Source organism: Cryptotermes secundus, unplaced genomic scaffold, assembly GCF_002891405.2.
Source record: "Cryptotermes secundus unplaced genomic scaffold, Csec_1.0 scaffold1705, whole genome shotgun sequence".
Classification (NCBI taxonomy): Eukaryota; Metazoa; Arthropoda; class Insecta; order Blattodea; family Kalotermitidae; genus Cryptotermes; species Cryptotermes secundus.
Genome location: NW_019718639.1, coordinates 1,480,454 through 1,499,404, shown reverse-complemented (window position 1 = coordinate 1,499,404; position 18,951 = coordinate 1,480,454). Strand labels below are relative to the sequence as shown.

At 40.4% G+C, this 18,951-nt stretch overlaps 1 protein-coding gene across 2 annotated transcripts; it reads right to left on the bottom strand.

Moving 5' to 3' along the window:
• Positions 1–5,065: 5,065 nt before the first annotated feature.
• LOC111863708 (troponin C) lies at positions 5,066–18,634 on the bottom strand. 2 transcript variants are annotated; one of them, XM_023850263.1, is made up of 6 exons: positions 18,549–18,634; positions 13,904–13,928; positions 11,181–11,324; positions 8,558–8,677; positions 7,303–7,434; positions 5,066–5,437 (listed from the first exon to the last, which is right to left on the bottom strand). In XM_023850263.1, exons 1-6 carry the CDS (start codon positions 18,549–18,551, stop codon positions 5,409–5,411), a joined length of 453 nt encoding a protein of 150 aa, XP_023706031.1. In that variant the 5' UTR covers positions 18,552–18,634; the 3' UTR covers positions 5,066–5,408. The 2 variants fall into 2 exon arrangements, with proteins under 2 accessions (XP_023706031.1, XP_023706023.1); XM_023850255.1 differs by lacking the exon at positions 18,549–18,634 and having other exon boundaries at positions 13,904–13,934.
• Positions 18,635–18,951: the final 317 nt, after the last annotated feature.

Genomic DNA, 18,951 nt, shown 5'->3' with positions numbered 1-18,951 from the left:
CTATATTGTTATATATGTGGGCAATAACGTACTGAAGATATTAGGATATAAAACAAGAAGACTAAAAAGGAATTATTAAGTTCATATACTCGTACTGCATATGTAAATAAGCTTATATAAGTAAATTGATTAAAATTATTTCTACTACAATTAAATCCGTTATTTTGAAAATATAATATGTTGAATGGATGACATACAAACATGTCCCCTTTTCAGCTTACTGGTAAAAGAATATGTTAGCCGAAATATTATTGACACCTAAAAAAATCCGCCCTGGTGTAACAAAGATATCCAAATATATGTTTAATTGTTGACTTGTATTATTTGCCATGTCTTATCAAGGTTCTGTGTGATGCTGATATTTTGCGGCACCCTTTTGTCTTTTCTGTAAGAATATTTACTGTCATTTGTTGTTGGAATGATATTAACTAACTAACTAACTAAATCATTAATTCCATGGAACTGAGCCCTTCTTGAGAAGCCCTCAGTTGTGCAGTTACTCAAGAACTTTTCAATATATTACAGAACTTGAAGGTTCATTGCCTTGTTCACAAGAGCCCTCCACCGGTCCCTATCCTGAGCCAGAACAATCCAATCCACATAACTTCATCCTATCTCTCTGAGATCCACTTTCCTCATCTCCCCCCATTATGAGTTGGAATGATACAGGAATGAGGAAGGTCAGTGCGACTTTTCCGGTAATTTCAACCTCGCTTCAATTATAGTCTGTTTAAATAATGAAATAAATTTGAAGCAAATTATTTTCAGAGTAATAAACCTCTAATATTACTCGACTAGGCACAAAAGAGGTTCCATCTAACTACCTTTCGTAAGCAGATTTCCATTGTGCATGAAACGTAGTTTCGCTTGTCCAAATTATGTTATGATGACACCAAATAAACATTTCTTTTAATAACCATTTCCTTAGAACATTCATCAATCGAGTTATAACTGTTCGGATTCAGAATATAACCCGGGGGGGATACAGTGTTAAGGATCACTTAATGTACCAACATTGACAAGACTTTACGCAGTACATCCAACTCTAAAAGTTTTGCTTATGAAATTAAATTCGTGATAACTCCTGTCAGTATCGCTACTTACACACGTGAAGTTTATTTTTTAATTGAATACCAAGGAAAATGAGTTGTTACAAAACCTTTACCGATATATGTTCCAAATCTACTTTAGATATATGCATAAAATGCCAGCGCCGATTAAATCAATCATCTCTTAGAAAGTATGTCCGCCAGTCTGTGTTACTACATGTAATTATGTGTAAAGACTAGGATACGGATGATGGAAATATACAAGTTTTATTTTTAAGCAATTAAATTTTAAAATAAAACTGCTAGACAACATTTGTAACAAATTAAACCATGAGGTATATATAGTGATTTTGCGAGACTGTAGTGAAAATTATAAAATATATTCAAATTCCTGTATTATTTTTCTCACATCGTGACTGAGCCTTCTTTTTTGCTCACCCTGTATGCGCACTGCTAAAATGTTAGACACTTCCTGTGTGGGCTACATACCTCAATCTCTCCTGTAATCCGACACCAACATGACGGTCTTCCTCCCTCAGCAGCATAGCAAGAATCAGTAGAGAGATGACCATATCACGTGGTCCAGTACGCAATAGACAGGGGGTTCCCCGAGACAAAAGGAACGGATACAGAATCAAGGTTCCTGTTTACACCTGTACATTTCCAAGAAACTTTAAATGTACCAAAAATAAACGATGAATTTGGGAAAAATTTGAAATGGAGACCGGAACTAAGATTTTTACGGAGAGCTAATCATAGAATGGACCATAAAATTTCCTTCTGTGAATAAAAGGGCAAACGAAACGAACCATTACCGAAGCCAAAAATTAATAAAACGGCTTCGTAGCAATGATAGATTGGCTCTGCTTTCAGAGTGGAAGTTACGAGATTCGTAAATCCTATTTACATTGCATTGCCGTGATGACTCATTCGGTATAGCGATAGCTAAGGCTTGATTCCCGGCAGTACAATTCACCTCTCCACGTCATCCAGATGGACCGACACACAGCCTCCTATCCAGTGGGTACCTGGGGCTCTTTCCCCGGGGTTCAGGGGCCGGGGTGTGAATCTGACCACTCACCTCCATCTAGTGCCGAGGTTGAGAGTGGTGGAGCTACACCTGTACTCCCCCGTATGTCTTCATTGCATAGCACTTAATTTAGCACAAGATCAACTTTACTTTTAGCAGAAGTTATGTTAATTTACCCACAGCTTTCCGTAAAACAATCCTTGGAACATGGTTTGGGAATAACTGGATTGGATCCTTCGTATCAAATGTTGATATGGTTTGTTATTAACCTTTTGTACGTAATTACATTTATGAACACACCCTGAAATTTATAATCGAGATGGCGCTCGTTTGTATTCCTATGTTCCGTGCTCTTTCCTCTCCTGTGTCGTCAGCAGCTGATTTAATCGTGAGGTGAATTAATTGTTTATGAAGACTGTTATATCAACGTTACCATGTATAATTTATGTATTGAAATCAACATGGATATGCAATAATTTGCCTATATTGTCATTACTCTATCGTCATCATCATTGCATTATTACGAAAAGACACGTGGCCATCTTAAGATTGGCCATCTTGAAACCGGCCATCTTGAATGTGAAGTTCAGATATTGTTTTGGTTTGTGTTTTAAGAAATGGAATTTTCACTCACTTAGGCAACAGGTAACGTGTGTATTCATGTGTGTTAAGAATTCTTGCGATTGAAGTCTCAGTTGATGGCAATTATGTATACATGTACGGTTGAAGAATAATGAATGAAAGGAAAAGTATATTTCATAGAGTCATAAGTCAAAATGTTGGCGAAACTAATTAACACTGGAGATGCTGCACTTGGATATTTTCACCTCATGGAAGTGAAATTTTAGTGGCTTATTTAAAGACGCTCATTAAATAACAAGGTCTTATAGCGTCGACAGATTGGAAGGTAGATTAATGATACATTGTAAAAGATCTGGAAGGGAGCATTCGTGGCATAATGAAGGCATTTTAGTGGCATTTTTCTGAGACGTAGGAAAAGCACAAATAACCTCAATCGTACTATACCCCAGCTGAGATTCGATCCTAGTACATCCAAAATATAACTATATAGTAACATCTAGATCAACCTGTCCACTTTATGGGATATATTAATGATATTTCGGAGGAATATGCTGCCTCTATCTTCAGTAATAACTCTCAAGAAAGAGATGGCATATTCTACCGAAATGCTGGAAACATAGCCAAACTTTCACATTGTGCGAATACCCAAAAGAAAAAAAAAATCCAATTTTGTAATTCTGAACACGTTACACTTGATAAAAGCATACATGTTTTTATCTTGTGTTTCATTAAATATATAACATGAATTTTGTTATAAAAAATAAGATTTCATGTCAGAAATACAACAGTAATTTATGTCTTGTACACAATCTTGTCCCAGTGGCCGCTTATCAAAATACGTACTTTATTTGTGTAACGCGAACCACTGCAATATCTGCAACTTGTATATATCTAGTGAAAGAGTGTACCAAGTTACAAAGCTGCAAATCATAGTATAAGGATCGTTAGAATTATTCAAACGAAGATTATAATTGTAATATAAACTGGATGAATACTTATTAATCGAAAGTTTTTTATTTATTTCTCTCCAACTTTCTTAACAGATACATTTCCTCCTTGCAGTCCTACACTACGAAACAGTAAGTTGTTAAACCTAGAATAAAAGAACGAAATTTAGTTATTTAAGTGCTACTCTCGTGATACCTCGTGCAGCCATTGGCTTCTTCTGCCCACAGTCAATCTTTTTTCGATAGACATTGGAGAAGGATACTGACCTGCCATCTTTTGAAAGTTCACGATAATAATCTGTGATGCTTGAATAATGAAAAGACGGGAGATAACGGATCTTTCTGTTGCTAACCGCTCCAAATCTTAATTAAAATAATTAAAATGTTCGTACAGTATATTCCATAATCCTCATATTTCTCACGTAATATCACTGCGTTTGCATATGAATAGTAGACAGTTCCTCTCATATTTAAGGAAAACTCGAAGCTCCGTTGCTAGGATACGGCCACAGTGGTGAGTGTAATACCACCAAATAAGACGGATGGGAAATAAATACTGAAAAAAATGAGGGAAGGAGATAAATGTGCACAAGGACTTGAAAAGTACAGTAAGTTGTCTTAATTGTTTTATGAATCATAAAGGTAAAAAAAAGGTAAAACTTTCCTTGTAGTAAATCGTTGAGGCCCGTAGAATTCTGAGACGTCGAGGCTCCCACATTTTCTAGACAATCGGCTCGCAGATCGCGATGTCAGCCTTACTTGCCTGCCGGTAGCCTTTACCCCTAGGAAGATTTCTGGTACTCATTTCTGCTAAAGGCTGAGTCGACCCCATGGTCATAGTGCGGCTGAAAGAATTACGTCAATTGAAAAAGATCCAATGATATCATTGGAAATCGAACCCACGAAATTCGACCTCAAGCAACTACGATACTGCGTGGCATTTTTAATTGACCATAGTAGACATGACATGTAAGAAAGTAAGGGGTTGGAACAAACAACGAATTATATGGGGTATGTGTGTAGTACGACCGCCTCTGTGGTCTAGTGGTCAGCGTTCCTGGCTACAGATCTAGAGGTCCGGGTTCGATTCCCGGCGCTACCAGATTTCTTTCTGAGAAGTAGTGGGTCTGGAACGGGGTGCACTGAGCCTCGTGAGGATAACTGAGGAGCTATTTCAAGGAAATAGCGTCTCCGGTTTAGTAAACCGAGATTAACGGCCGTGGGGATTCCTTGCGCTGACCACGGGACATCCTCTATCCCCAAAAGTTGGCACTAACTTCGCCGACAAGCGGCTGTCGCTCTGTCGGTATAGTTCGCTTGCGGACTAAAACCACGGAGTTTGTTTTTGTTTCATGTGTGTAGTACTCGGTATTGTAAAATAAAAGGATATAATTATATGAGATAGTAAATCGCGTATACTTTGCTGAAGTTTTCCGCCTCACAACAATGAAACAGAATTTCTTTTTCGTATTTAGCGAGACATTTTTATTGTGAATGTAATATACACACACGTACAATTAGTGACTTTTGTGTTTGTAAGCGTACATCTTTTCCATTCTGTTTCCTCTGCTCTAGTTTCATGCTACGTGGTGATGCATGTGCTTGACGACAGATGTCTCTCCGATCCCAGTTTGGAAGTTTTATTTAATTACATAAAGATAAAGGTGAGAGATTAAATAATATTTCTAGCCAAAAATATGGAACGAAAGTTTGGAATCCTGGAAGCAGACTGTGGTCCTGTAATCCTGTCTTCAGAGTCTTCTAAAACACTGAATTGAAGTGACGTAACAGTTGGCCCTCTCATTCTCCGGTCATCATCTCCATGAACTCTGCAAGGGGAAACAATCAAGAATCATAACGAGGAAATGTAAGTATTGTTGATAAACGTATATACACATCTTCTAACATACAAAAAATGGCGTAAAAACTGGATTTAATTTGAAAATTTGGTTCGCTAAAATTATAATTGAGTTTGAATTTTGGATTCACACTACAAAGTAAAACATGTATAGAGGGGTTCAAGTAATGCTCATTACTGTTCCATTCAGATTGTTTTGTCTTTCCTTTTGTTGCCTAAAACATGAAGATTTAAAATTTTTTTTATTGCTAGTGGGGTGGGACTAAGTCCCTTGTACTGCGTCCACTTCTTGCCTATTGTACCATCCCCAGATGATAGGTGAGGGTAATTGTGGAGCAATTGGTGGAATGAAGATTGGCAAGGGAAACCGAAGTACTCGGAAAAAACCTGCCCCAGCGCCACTTAGTCCACCACAAATCCCACTTGACCAGACCCGGGATTGAACCCGGGCCGCCGCGGTGGGAAGCCAGCGATTAACAGCTTGAGCTATGACGCGGACAAGATTTAAATATACAGAATTATAATTTTTGCCTGTACTTTGTTTGGGTATTTCACATTAAGGGAAGAGCAGAGACAATGGTGTTTTGATAACAGGGTGCTGAGGGTGAATATTTGAGCCCAAGGAAGAGGGAGAGAAATGAGGAGGTGCATAATTTGTACTCCTCGCCAAATAACGTTAGAATAATCAGATCAAATTATCAAGTCATGAAATATCAGATGATAAGGGCATGTACTACGCATAGAACAGGAGGTAAAGAAAAAGGTAAAGCCCTGTGCTTAACTAAATAAGCACTACGCCGTGAAGGCGTATAGGAGAGTGGATGTATAGATCCACATTTTCTTGACCTCTACATTAGCTGGAGGTGAATGGTCAGCTTCACGCCTCTGCCGCTTTATCCCTAGGGAAAGTTCCCCTAGTATCCATTGGATAGGAGGTTGGGTGGACCCCAGAGCCAGTCTGGACAACTTGGAGAAGAGAAAATTCTTGCCCCCACCGGGACTCGAACTACTACCCTTCGGTCGTCCAGCCCGTAGCCAGTAGCTATAAATCTCAAAGGAAGACACCAAATCCAAGACCTAGGCATAGATGGGAGGTTAGTAACTAAAGAGCTCTATAGGGGAAAGGAAGGGAACATTTTGATTAGATATATGTTGGTGTCCCCACCTTATCGTGGTGAGGGGGTTTGAGTATGCCAAGGACCCTGAGAGCTATACCAGCGGTAGCGTAGCTACTGGCAGGGCCTCCCTTGCTAGACAGGTCAAAGGGTAGGCATCAGACGAAGAGAGACACCAAAAATTGATGCCGGAAGCAGCGTCATCAGCAGCAACTTGAAGCACAGAGCAAATGATGCTCGAGATGGTTCAAGTTCGTATAGCAACAGGCGTGACCAGAGTGGTTTGAACGGCTGTTGTACTGCGATGTGGAAAGCAAATGGAAAAACTACCACATTATCCCTTTTCCTGGATAGTCTCTTTCCAAAAACAGAGATACCACATATGCGAGAGAGGGGCGGATAGAAGTGACCAGAAGACGAGGAAGAAGACGTAAGAATATGCTGGATGACCTTGGGGACAGAAGAGGATATTTTCATTTGAAGGAGAAAGCTCTAGATCGCATCAAGTGGAGGAACTGTTTTGGAAGAGACTGTGGACCTGTCGTCTTGACAGATTACTGATGAATGAATGAATGTAGCTCAGGACAGAATCGAACGAGAGTCTGTGAATATGGTAAATAACCTTGGGTTTCCATAAGATACTGGGAATTTCGTGAGTAGCCGAGCAACAGTTAGCTTTGTGGAGTTAGGGTATGGAAAGCGTAATTACTGCGTCACTTACCGTCGAAATCTACGGTTCCAGAGCCGTCAGTATCGATTTCTGCAATGATGCCGTCCAGATCTTCGGGCCCAAGCTTGTCGTCCAGGGCTGCCAGAATTTCCCGCAGGGTTTGGGTGGTGATGTATCCGTTACCTGATCAGAAAAAGAAAACGCTCGGGTAATTATCAGTACTAACGTACAAAACAGCCCAGCCGGTATAGCGTCGGGCTACACGCTCTACGGTCCGGGTTCGATTCCTGGCAATGCATATTTCCCTCCACACCGGTTCTGAGGCCCACCCAGCCTCCCAAGCAATATGTACCGGTAGCCCTTTCTCCAGGAGTAAAGATGTTGAAGGGTGAAGCTGACCACTGACCATCTAGTGCCGGGTTCAAGAAAGGTGGAGCTATACCTCCACTCCAACACATATCATGGCATATTTTTTTTAACACAGGGACAGCTTTATCTTCTATTAAGCCTGATACCATTGCTTTAGACGGTCGTCCGTGTATTAAAGGCGGCCCATAAACCCCATAAAATTAATTCACATGCAAACTGTTGACCTCGGTATATATTTATTACCGATTTCAGGCCTTCATAATAATTGTTGATATTGATCCTATACTTTGATGTGTGCAATGTTGCCGACGTCTCGGAGGTACATGGCCTCACAATTAGTGTCGAATTTCAATTCTAAAGGTAGAGGTAGTATACACACCGAAATGTTGGCTGCATTGCATCAACACGGAGTATCCAAGAGCAGACTCAGTATCAATATATATATATATATATGTTGCCAACTTATAAAGTCAAATTCCCCTAGAATCAAGGGCGTCGCCAAGGTTCTTTTCGGGGCAGAAGGAGGGGGGAGAAAATTTGCTCAAAAACTTACGTTTGAGCTGTTCAAGTTTATTTTTACTGATTGCTTTAGAATATTCAAGATGTAAGAAATGTATTTGTTGTTAATATTTGCAGAATTTCTTTCTCTTAGATTTTGAGGTTTTGATTCTTAAAGAAAAACGCCAGGGGAAATGTACCTGGCTTTTAAGGTTCGGCCACACAGAGCGCTACGTACGCGACGCACGCTACGTAGGCTATATTCGCTATACGAACAGAAAAATATCTACCTATATTGCCAATGTAACTGGCCACACAGACTTCCGTACGCTACGTACGCTATGTTCCCTATGTTAGCTGCGTTGCAGAGTGTACACAGCGTACGTAGCGAACATAGCCTGCCGTCGCCCGTACCGAAAATATGTTCTTCTGAGCTCACCTTCCCTGTCGTACAGACGGAACGCCTCTTTCAGTTCTTCCTGCATGGCCTCTGAGTCCTCTTCCTCAAGGAAGTGCGCCGCGATACGGCAGAAACCGTCGAAGTTGACTTTTCCCGAAGCTGATTGAAAATACAAATGACGTTAGATTCACAGAGCACAGCAGCAGGCAACTCTTAGCATCCGTTCCACTTCTCAGGTGTCAACTAAACTAGCGACATGAACATAACAGTCGCCCTGCTAGTGAAGTTATTTCGTAGTTACTAGGTTCGAATTTCGTTAAGTACACCAAATAACTTGTTGAGAAGTTCGCGGTTTTGCTCAGACCTTCCAGGAATATTCCAGGATTGTACCTCAGTCAGGTAATGGCCACTTCCTTATAAATCCGTTTACATTCATTATTTATAATCACCTTACCACTGGACACTATTTTTTATTGCTAGTGGGGTGGGATTAAGTCCCTTGTACTGCGGCCAATTCTGGCCTATTGTACCAGCCCCAGATGATAGGTGAGGGTGATTTTGGAGCAATTGGTGTAATGAAGATTGGCAGGGGAAGCCGAAGTACTCGAAGAAAACCTGCCCCAGCACCACTTTGTCCACCACAAATCCCACTTGACCAAACCCAGGATCGAACCCGGGTCGCCGCTGTGGGAAGCCAGTGACTAACCGCTTGAGCTATGGCGCGGCCTTACCACCGGACACTATGTCCTCTAAATAATGAAAGCGTTGTAAAATTACCCACGAGATATTCCCCTTTTTTATGGAACAGGACGGCTCATTACCACTTTCACAAAAGCTTGATACTGAATCCATCCTGAAAGATCATAATCTAGCCCAGATTCTCAAACATAATTTCCTGAAGATCTGTTTTAATATCAGACTTTACTCCAATCTACACATATTTCTCACACGCGATCTCTTGGCTTCACACTATCAGAGGAATAGTCTGTGTGCACGTCTTTCTGTTGTCTAGGTTGTGCCAAAGAATATGTCCCATACAGATACCGTTTGAACTTCTCGCAAAATCCTACAGTGCCATTTTCTGAATGTGTGTCACACACACATACGTCCAGCAATAAACGCACGCAGCCACATAAGAAAGACACTTCATAAGACACAATATATACACAATTAAAACATAAGAAGAACGACTCCCACAGCGGATGAATGGCATTACACAGGAGTTTCATATACGACATGTAAGATGATAGACCTTAAGTAGTTTTAATATATAAATTTTATTATTGAACGACAAACACACATTTTATATCATTTTATAAATGGACACTTGATGGCAGGCAATGCAATGGTTTAACGTGATTGATACACCTGAGGATGGCAGAATGATGCCAAAACATGTAGTGTGAAGTGACAAGTGAAATTGTGTGCACTAAAAGACGGTAAATATATATATACATTATGGATACGAATCAGTGCAACAGGACGCTAAAATACAACATAACCTGAAATTTCAATAACTCCTTCCAACATTGGACAAGATCGATCTAATATCGTGGTCGAATGTATACGATATTAGCTTCGAATCTGGGAGGTTCTTGGTACAAATTTCGGGTCCGATGATCGATTATCATAAGCGATGTTTCTCATAGATTTCCTCAGTCCCTCCAGGAAATTCCAGAGTAGTAATCCAAATAAAGGGGGACATGACGTAGTGTAGCTTTTTGAGGCACTGTGCTACAAGCCGGAAGGTCACCAGTTCGATTCTTGATGAAGTCACTGGATTTTTCAATTGACCTAATCATTCCAGCTGCACTATGGCCCTGGGGTCGACTCAGCCTCTAGCAGAAATGAGTACCAGGAATGTTCTTGTTGCTGAAGGACGGCCGATTCGTAAGGCTGACCTCACCGCCATCTGTGAGCGAACGTCCTAGAAAATGTAGGAGCCTCGACGTCTCACAAACGTATCGGTCTCCACGGTTTATAACAGATATAGTTTTGCTTTTTTAGCCCAAAATAGGTAACGGTCGCTTCTTTCACATCCCCTTCAATTCATTATTCACTAATCATCTTATTATTTGAAGACATGGGTGCTGGAAGGTGTGCAAGCCAGACATTTATCCCTACCCTTTTTAGAGGGAAATTCAAATCGAAAAGGAGCAAGATATTATAAACATTAATAGAAAGTGTTCAAATGGGAAGACCTTGAGGGCAAATTGTGGCGCCGTTTATGTTTCATTATAAATAACCACAACTTCAGGGCAGTGTGTAGAGATGTACTGAAACGGCTTCAGCTTGAAGCTTGTAAGCCAATTTCTGGCTGTCCCGCCCCCTTGCAAAGAATCCTGGTCGAAGCTATGGTCCGAACTATTGACAGCGTCCTTAGATAGAAATAAATACGAGTAAATATAAAAGTAGACCTACATGTTGTAAGTTCCTGAAATAATACTGTAAGACCTTATAAACGGGAGAACAAGAGCTAATGGATGTGGTATGGATTGAACTGGCTTAGAATTGTAACTAGTGTCGGGGTTTTATATACACGGAGATTTAATTTGAATGTAGTGATCTTCTTGTCCAACCCAATAGTTGCGGACTGCAAACAGCACAGTAGCACTGGGCATTGGAAACTGAAAAATAAATGTGTTGGGACCTGAACTCGTACCTTCAGGGTCCGTCTCGTCGATGAGGTTCTGCAACTCCGCATCGTCGAACAGTTGTCCCATGGTGTTAAGGATTGTGCTGATCTTAAGCGTCTCTATGAAACCGCTCTTGGTTGTGTCAAACATTTGGAATGCTTTCCGCATGACTGAAACAGAAATATCCCATCAGTGTCACCAACTTTCTTCAGAAGTAGCGAAGCATTAACTTCAGTCCACAGTTTTGTACATCACAAAATTGATGTGAAGTTGAGCTTAAATCAGAGATAATGCATATTCATCTACAAATTTGTATATAAATCTCAAAATTACTGGGTTTTTGGACTTTGTTCATAGTATGTTATTCTAAAAACAATAAAGAATACGTTTCGGAAACAGATCCATTTTCTAAAACGCTATTTTCTTTTATGCTTTTCCAGAGTAGCAGACGATGGATAAAGACCAAAAATCCAGTAATTCTGAGTGTTATACACCATCGACAGAACACTTTAGTGTTTATCTTATATGTAAATGTGTTTTAAATGTTATGCTGAAGGTGCGACTAAGCTGTGTCTCAGTTATCTCTGAGATTGCCTCATGAGATAATGACATCTCGTTATGTCTGCCTTATAAAGTTCTTTTTTTTTTTAATTCTCTTAGTGGGGGGTGGAGTCCAACTGGGTCCATTCGGCACGGCGGCCACTGATTGGCCTATTGTAGCTTGCCCCGGGTGATTATAATGATGGAGAATGTGGTGGAATGAAGATTGGCAGGGGAAACCGAAGTACTCTGAGAAAACCCGCCCAGTGCCAATTTGTTACTACAAATTCCACTTGACCAGACCCCGGGATCGTAACCGGGCAGCCGCGGTGGGAAGCCAGCGACTAACGGCTTGAGCTATGGTGCGGCCCTGCGTTATAAAGTTGGTGAATAAAAAGGTAAAATTGTCTCTGTGCTTAACTAATTAAGCACTACGCTATGAAGTCTTATGAAGTAGTGGATGTAGAGATCCACACTTTCTTGACCTCAGCACTAGTTGGAGGTGGATTTTAAATAAAAACTGGACAATGAATAATGTCTCGAAACATAATATTTGTAGTCTTCATGCGTGCTAAATATCCTGCCAATCTCATCCTAATTGATTTAACCACGCTAATAATACTTCGTGAGGAGTACAAGTTATGTGTTTTTCCTGAAGATGGTCTCTATTATGCATTATGAAATACGTTAACATAATGAACTGAGATCATAGGCTGAGGTGCCATATTGAATTCAGATCCATCAAGACTCCGTGTTCTCCTATCGGCAATTTAAAACGAAATTTAAAATCGGTGATAGTAAACGTAGACCAGCCGGATGTCTACACTAGACGTACAGATGTAAATAGTCATTAAGAAATGGAAGCGTCTTGAGGGCATGCAGATAAAGCTCCATTCAGTCTTTACACCACTGCAGGACTTCACGTTCCACATGGATTACAAACCTCAAGAAATTAGGGAAACTGCAGTGTCAGTGTTGAACAACTTGCAATGTAGTTTGGTGAATTATGTTTGTTGCGGCATCTCTGAACTCTTGCAGTCAAAGACGTTTCGGCCTTGTGACGTGCAGAACACGTTGCCTTTCCATGATTGTGATGAAGACGTGAGAATGCTACATACTCTGTTTTTTTTTCATGTCAGTGCTGCCCTTGTGAAGGAAATAACTCAGAAACAAATTGAGTTAACAGGAATTGAGGTTCTCACACCGGTGGTTATGAAGAGTCCTATATTCTCGGATATGATGCCGTGTAGTCAGTTGAAAGCCAACATACGTTTCGGATGAACATAATTCCACCATCTTCAGGGTAGATTGTTAAGCCTGCCAATTACTTTCACCCTGGTTTCTTGCTCCACTTATTCTTCGTCCCTGAAGATGGAGGCGATATGCTTCTCCGAATAGTCTGTTCACTTTCAACTGACTACATGGAGTTATATCCCAGAATACAGTACCTGTACACAAACCCATATGCATATCAGCAAAACTAGCAAATTTTTCCCTACATTTTGCTCATAAAATGAGTTACTGTTGTTAGTTGCCGCGGTACAGATCGTCACGGCCAGGTGGATTCTCACTGTGCAGTCAGTCCAAACAGAGCCGTATTGTCGGTTCATTTGGCATTTATCGATCTCTCGCAGTTTCCAAAGTATCGAAACACAAAAGTTTACCATATTTCGGTCTGTAGACAGCAGATTTGGTATAGAAATGAGTTAGTTCAGTTCCCAGCAGGAGAAAGACATGTTTCTCTTCTCCGCAATCTCCATGCCGGCTCTGGGTTCCACCCAACGTCCTCTCCAATGGGTACCTGGGTGAAAGCAGTCGGGGCGTGAAGCTCACCAGTCACCTCCATCTATTTCCGAGGTCAAGAATTGTGGAGCTATACCTCCACTCCCTCATACGTCTTCGTGGTATAGTGTTTAATTAAATAATCACAAGGACAACTGAAGAACTATTATGAATTGTTTATATCTTGAGATACACTAACCCCACTATTTTAATGTAAACCAGAAGGAGGAAGGAAGAGGGCAGTTGTGACGGTAGGATGGGCAAAAGAAAGAGATGGGAAGTGACGTAGAAAGGAGGGAAAGAGATAAATATATGCGTGTGCTTATATAACAAATTAGTATATTTCTCGTTCAGTTCTTAACGGGATTAAGCTACTGTGCATAAATACGTGTATGTACAGGCTTTGAGTCCTGAAGGATATACTTACTCTGCATTTTCTGGTCATCATCATCCTGCATGCACCGGAAAAGGAAGAAAAAAACAATATTATATTCAATTATTGGCATATATATATCACTGCGACTCTATAGGATTTTATGGGCACAGAAGTACATTAAAATTCTCAAGGGTTGCGTTCATTTAACCCTTTAAACACTGAGTCGAGTCTAGTCGAGTCTAGTCGAGTCTTATGTTACGACCGACAATCAGTCGTCAGTCAGTCTTTGAATAAAGCCCCCATCTGGGGCTTAAAACCAGATTTTATTACTGTCGGATAGTTGCGAGTTTGTTGAGAGGACGGGTTTGTCATTTACAGTTCTTGCTGTCCCTCGCCAGCGCAGTCATTTTCTGGTCAGAATCCCGTCGGACTCTGAACTATATTTTTCTATCTCAGATTCGATACTTCCCTTTTTATCGACTCCCACCACTCGCAGGGTCACGGTCCCCCCTCCACACGGGATAGTCAAAGTCAAGTTATGTTACGACCGACGGTCAGTCGGCCAGTCTGTCTTGGAGTAAAGCACCCATCTGGGGCTTACGACCAGATTTTTATTACTGTTAGTCATTGCAGGTTCGTTGACGTGGGACGCTCTCTCTGACGAGAGGGCTGGTATGTCGTTTGCCAGAGTCACAGTCAGCAAGTAATAAGTCTGTTTTCAGTATGTACAGTTTACATTGTACATGTTATTAAATGTATGTACACACTACATACATTATACAGGGCCTCTATCAGTCCAGGCTCAGTATAGCAGATCTTGCCTTGTCATTAGTAGCTCCTGCTACAACAGCAGTTTGGTCACAGTACATCTGTAAAATTACACAATATACACTCTTTAGGTGAATGGGAAATTGAATGGAATTGAACGTATTGGAACCGCGCATTGAAGGCAAGTGAGAGGTACACAACTGCAATGATTACAGTTTGTTTACACTGGAACACTAGCGCCATTGTTTGCAACTCATCAGTACTCGTGGCCCAGACACAGCCATCTGTGTTATTGGAATGCTTAGCAAAACAAATCTGGCTCCATCAACAGACGAATCTGACCTGTTCTGCAAGATGACGTGCTCTTATTTATTTGAGGATGTAATGCTTGTTTGTTTCTATGTTTAACCACCGTCTCTTCCACCGAAAGCCTTAGAAGTAGCCGTAAAAGAAATTAGAAATTAGTATTGAGGGTCTGGATGTGGATATATCCTTTGAACGAATTACATTAAATAAACACGTATTGGCGGTTATGTATTTTCGTTGTGTATAATTTCGTCTCGGGGCACGCGGTAGCGTAGTTGGTCGAGGCACTATGCTATAAGCCGGAAGGTCCCGGGTTCAAGTCCCGATGAGGTCATTGAATTTTTTAAATTGACCTAATCCTTCCAGCCACACTATGGCCTTGGGGTCGACTGAGCCTCTAACATAAATGAGTACCAGGAATTAATTAAATAATTTACCAGGGGAGTAGGGCGGCCGGCGCGTAAGGCTGGCAACCTTACAGCCATCTTTGAGCCGATTGTCTAGATAATGTGGGACCCTCAACGTCTCACAACCCTATGGGCCTCCACGGCTTGTTACAGGGTTAGCTTTACTTTTTACTTTTCATAGTTTCATTTCTGGGACAGATAACGGTTTTCGGAAGAATTTTACGTTGGGACTGTACACTGCACACGTCCTGACAGGAATTTTCAGTTCGTATCTGTCAAGTTACATGAAGTTCAAGAATAAAGTTAACTCAAACAGAACGTTACCGACTTGTATCAGAGACATACCCTGAGCGAACCTCGAAAGGGGTACCAACTAACCTGACTGGATATTTTTTTCAGTTTGCTTCAGTCCCCTCAGGGTAATTCCTCGATAATAATTTAATTCAGGCTACGACCGCTTCCTCACCATAGTTTCTAATTAATTGTAATTATCTAAATCATTCAACGCTATATAGTACGAGTTATTGGCAGCGTCGTTAAACAAACTGCAAAAATGAATAGAATTCATGACGTTTAAAATGAAATTAGTAAAATTTCTCGATAAGTATGTGCTGCGGCATTTTCCTGGAGATAAAGGGCGACCGACGGGTAAGGCTGACATCACCACCATCTGTGAGCCTGTTGTCTAGAAAATGTGGGAGCCTCGACGTCTCACAAACGTAGGGACCTCCACAGCATGTTAGAGGGATAGGTTTACCTTTTATTTCTTTTTTATGCTTGAGGATGGTATAAAAATATTTCATTTTTATTGCTTATGTCTGTCTGCTCTCGGGTATAATAAATGTTTTATTTAAATAATTAAAATCATGATTCTTCGACCAGTCAACAAAATGGCCGTTAATATGGATGAAGGGGAATGAAACTAACACTTCTTAGTGTTCGTAACGTAAAGTTCGGTGTATCAAAAAGACTGGAAATGTGTCCAAGTGTTAATAATATGCAGGAACAAATTAATTTAAACCCTTAAATAAAAGTGTTCTTAAGTAATAGAAATCCCTTGAAATAATTAAATTTCGGTACCTCGCACCGAATTTGCTGTAAATCGGTCAGGGAGTTCTGACACTGATTAGTTGATATTCATACAGGAAGACACACACAAATCCAATAAATAATTTCAATTTTTTTTTAGTTTCTAAGTGCCGATCTTTTCAAATCACGCAAAATAATGATAGAAAATAATATTAATTTTAAAATCTAAATTAAAATTGAAACTATTAACATTTTATGACTAATTCGCCATTTCGTGGCTGCTCACATGATCAAGAAGCGCCCTGTTTTTAAGCAACGGAACTGTTGATTAGGGAGTTCTGAAGAAACCTGCTTTGGAAACCATCCACAACAAGTAAAATGCAGTTTCCCCGCCCCTTTCATATTCTAGTTACCGAACAGCTTAGTGGTATCTGTAATGCTCTTGACTTAGGTTCGAGGGGTGTTTAATTCGAATCTTGTCTGGAATACCAGCTGCTTTGACTAAGGTTTTTCATGGGTTTCCTCAGTCCCTCCATGAAAATTTGGCATAGGTCACGGCCGCTTCCTTTCAAATCATTTCCACCTTTTCATTTACCTATCTCCGTCATATTATTAGCTCATTACGCGTAAGGCCTCGCTATTCACAGCTCTGCTGAATATCAAACTAAAATGACACCATAGTTCTATAAGGTACATTTTAATATTATCATATCTATGCCTAGATCTTCCATTTGATGTTTTCCTCTGAGATTATATTACTAAAATATTACGATCATTTTATGATTTCTATCGTGCTTGATACACTCCTTTTCTGTCGCCATGTTTATGGTAAGAAAACAAGACGAAACCAGACTACAAATTGCATACATTGCACTTTATGGAACGGGGTCGCCGAACTACAGGACCACGGAAAGAACAGAGATATATCTAGAAGAATTCGAGAAGATCGCTATTAAAAGAAAATCCTGATATGCACAAACGCAGTTTGTTCCGTCGAACGTACCGAAAAAGATATTTATATTCCCAAAATGAATTACTAACTTCAGTATAATGGGAATGAGAATACTTAAGGGCGGTAAAATTCACCCCTTATGGCCGAACTTTTGAGTGGGTATGATAACGAGATCTGAGTTCCAGGTCTGACTGCATCTCTGTGGAGCGCTCTGTACGCTTCAGATAACTCGAGTAGGATAAAAGGGTTTTCATAAAATTTAATATAAAGAAGTTTCAATAAAACTTGCTAAACTATTCCAATTTTGGTTCAAATTTGACAGAAATAAAGGACACTTCACATTAAAAACCTACATAGCTTTCTGTGCGAATCTCGAACCATGCTCGTGTAATATTGGTTGCAGGGAAAATTTTATACGAAAAGCAACCCCTTATTTCATGGTAACAAACTTCTTTTCGTAAGTCTTGCTATTTTCCGGATAAATGACCAAGAACTTCTCTGCTATTTGCATGTTTTCTAACGTGTATATTCCACAATGTTCAAATCTTCTATCATGCGGAAAAATCCCAAATTGTGTTCCGAACACATGCTAATGTTACTTAAGCCTGTTATTCTTTACAATAAAAGACGGTTCCTACAACCTGAAATTATAGGTCTACATATATATTTTTTTTAGTTAAAATATAATTTTACCTAATAACAAACAAAGTTTCCTGAGCTTAAACAATTGATCATACTCAAATATACATTTCGGTTTGAATTTCAGTTCTTCATTGATATTCCATCATACTAAAGCTTTTGTTAACTGTACACTATATAATTATGCTATTCAGTAAGTACCGAGTTACGTAAGAATCACGTAAATCCTATATCAGGCCTATCTATCTACCTATTTAGCTATCTATGTATCTATATATATATATATATACCTACCGACTTACCTATCTATCTCTCTACCTATGGCTCTATAGCCCTTGTGGACCTTGGGCACTTTTCCAATGTCTTAATCTACACACAGTCAGTAGGGCTCCTTGGACGGGGATAAGCCCTTCGCAAGGCCGCTACCTACACACAGAATAAACAGTACACACGCCACAAGTGGAATTCGAACCGACGAACGCAGTGTTCGAGCGGACGAAGACGTTTCATGCCTCATACCGCGCGACCACTGTGATAGGCCCCTTTATCGGATGCTAGACACACACACAAAATTACATGATATATCCGTACTCACCATGGCTGCAGCAGCTGTAGACTGCGAACTAGGTAAGCCAGACACCGAGATTACTCCCAGCTCCGCGTGCTACTTTATACCTTCCACAGGAACACGCCTCCTAAGAACGGGCTACAAAATGTTTTCTTTTTGGTTGGGTCCCAGTTATTATTTTTGCTGGACTATGATGGAACTGCGCAAACCAGTTGTCGTTTCTCTCTTCATGGAAGAAGGAGAAGAAAAATAGAACAACCAATAAAAATAGACTGAGAAAAAAAAAAGGAAAGGCATGTGTCCTGACGAATTCATTACTGGCCGGACTGGGCGCTCCTGGAGAGATGTGCAGACACCCCTCAGCTGAAGAGCCCGCTCGCTGGCCTGGGTGAAGCAGTACATCCAGGGAAGAGGAAACCTTCCTGATAGC

Excerpts from the sequence above, each read along its gene's own strand:
- LOC111863708 (XM_023850255.1), bottom strand. The coding sequence starts at position 13,934 with ATGCAGGATGATGATGACCAGAAAATGCAGA. Across the intron at positions 11,325-13,903 it reads TGATGACCAGAAAATGCAGA|TCATGCGGAAAGCATTCCAA; the intron begins GTAAGTATATCC and ends TTTCTGTTTCAG. Across the intron at positions 7,435-8,557 it reads CCGTCTGTACGACAGGGAAG|GTAACGGATACATCACCACC; the intron begins GTGAGCTCAGAA and ends TTTTCTGATCAG.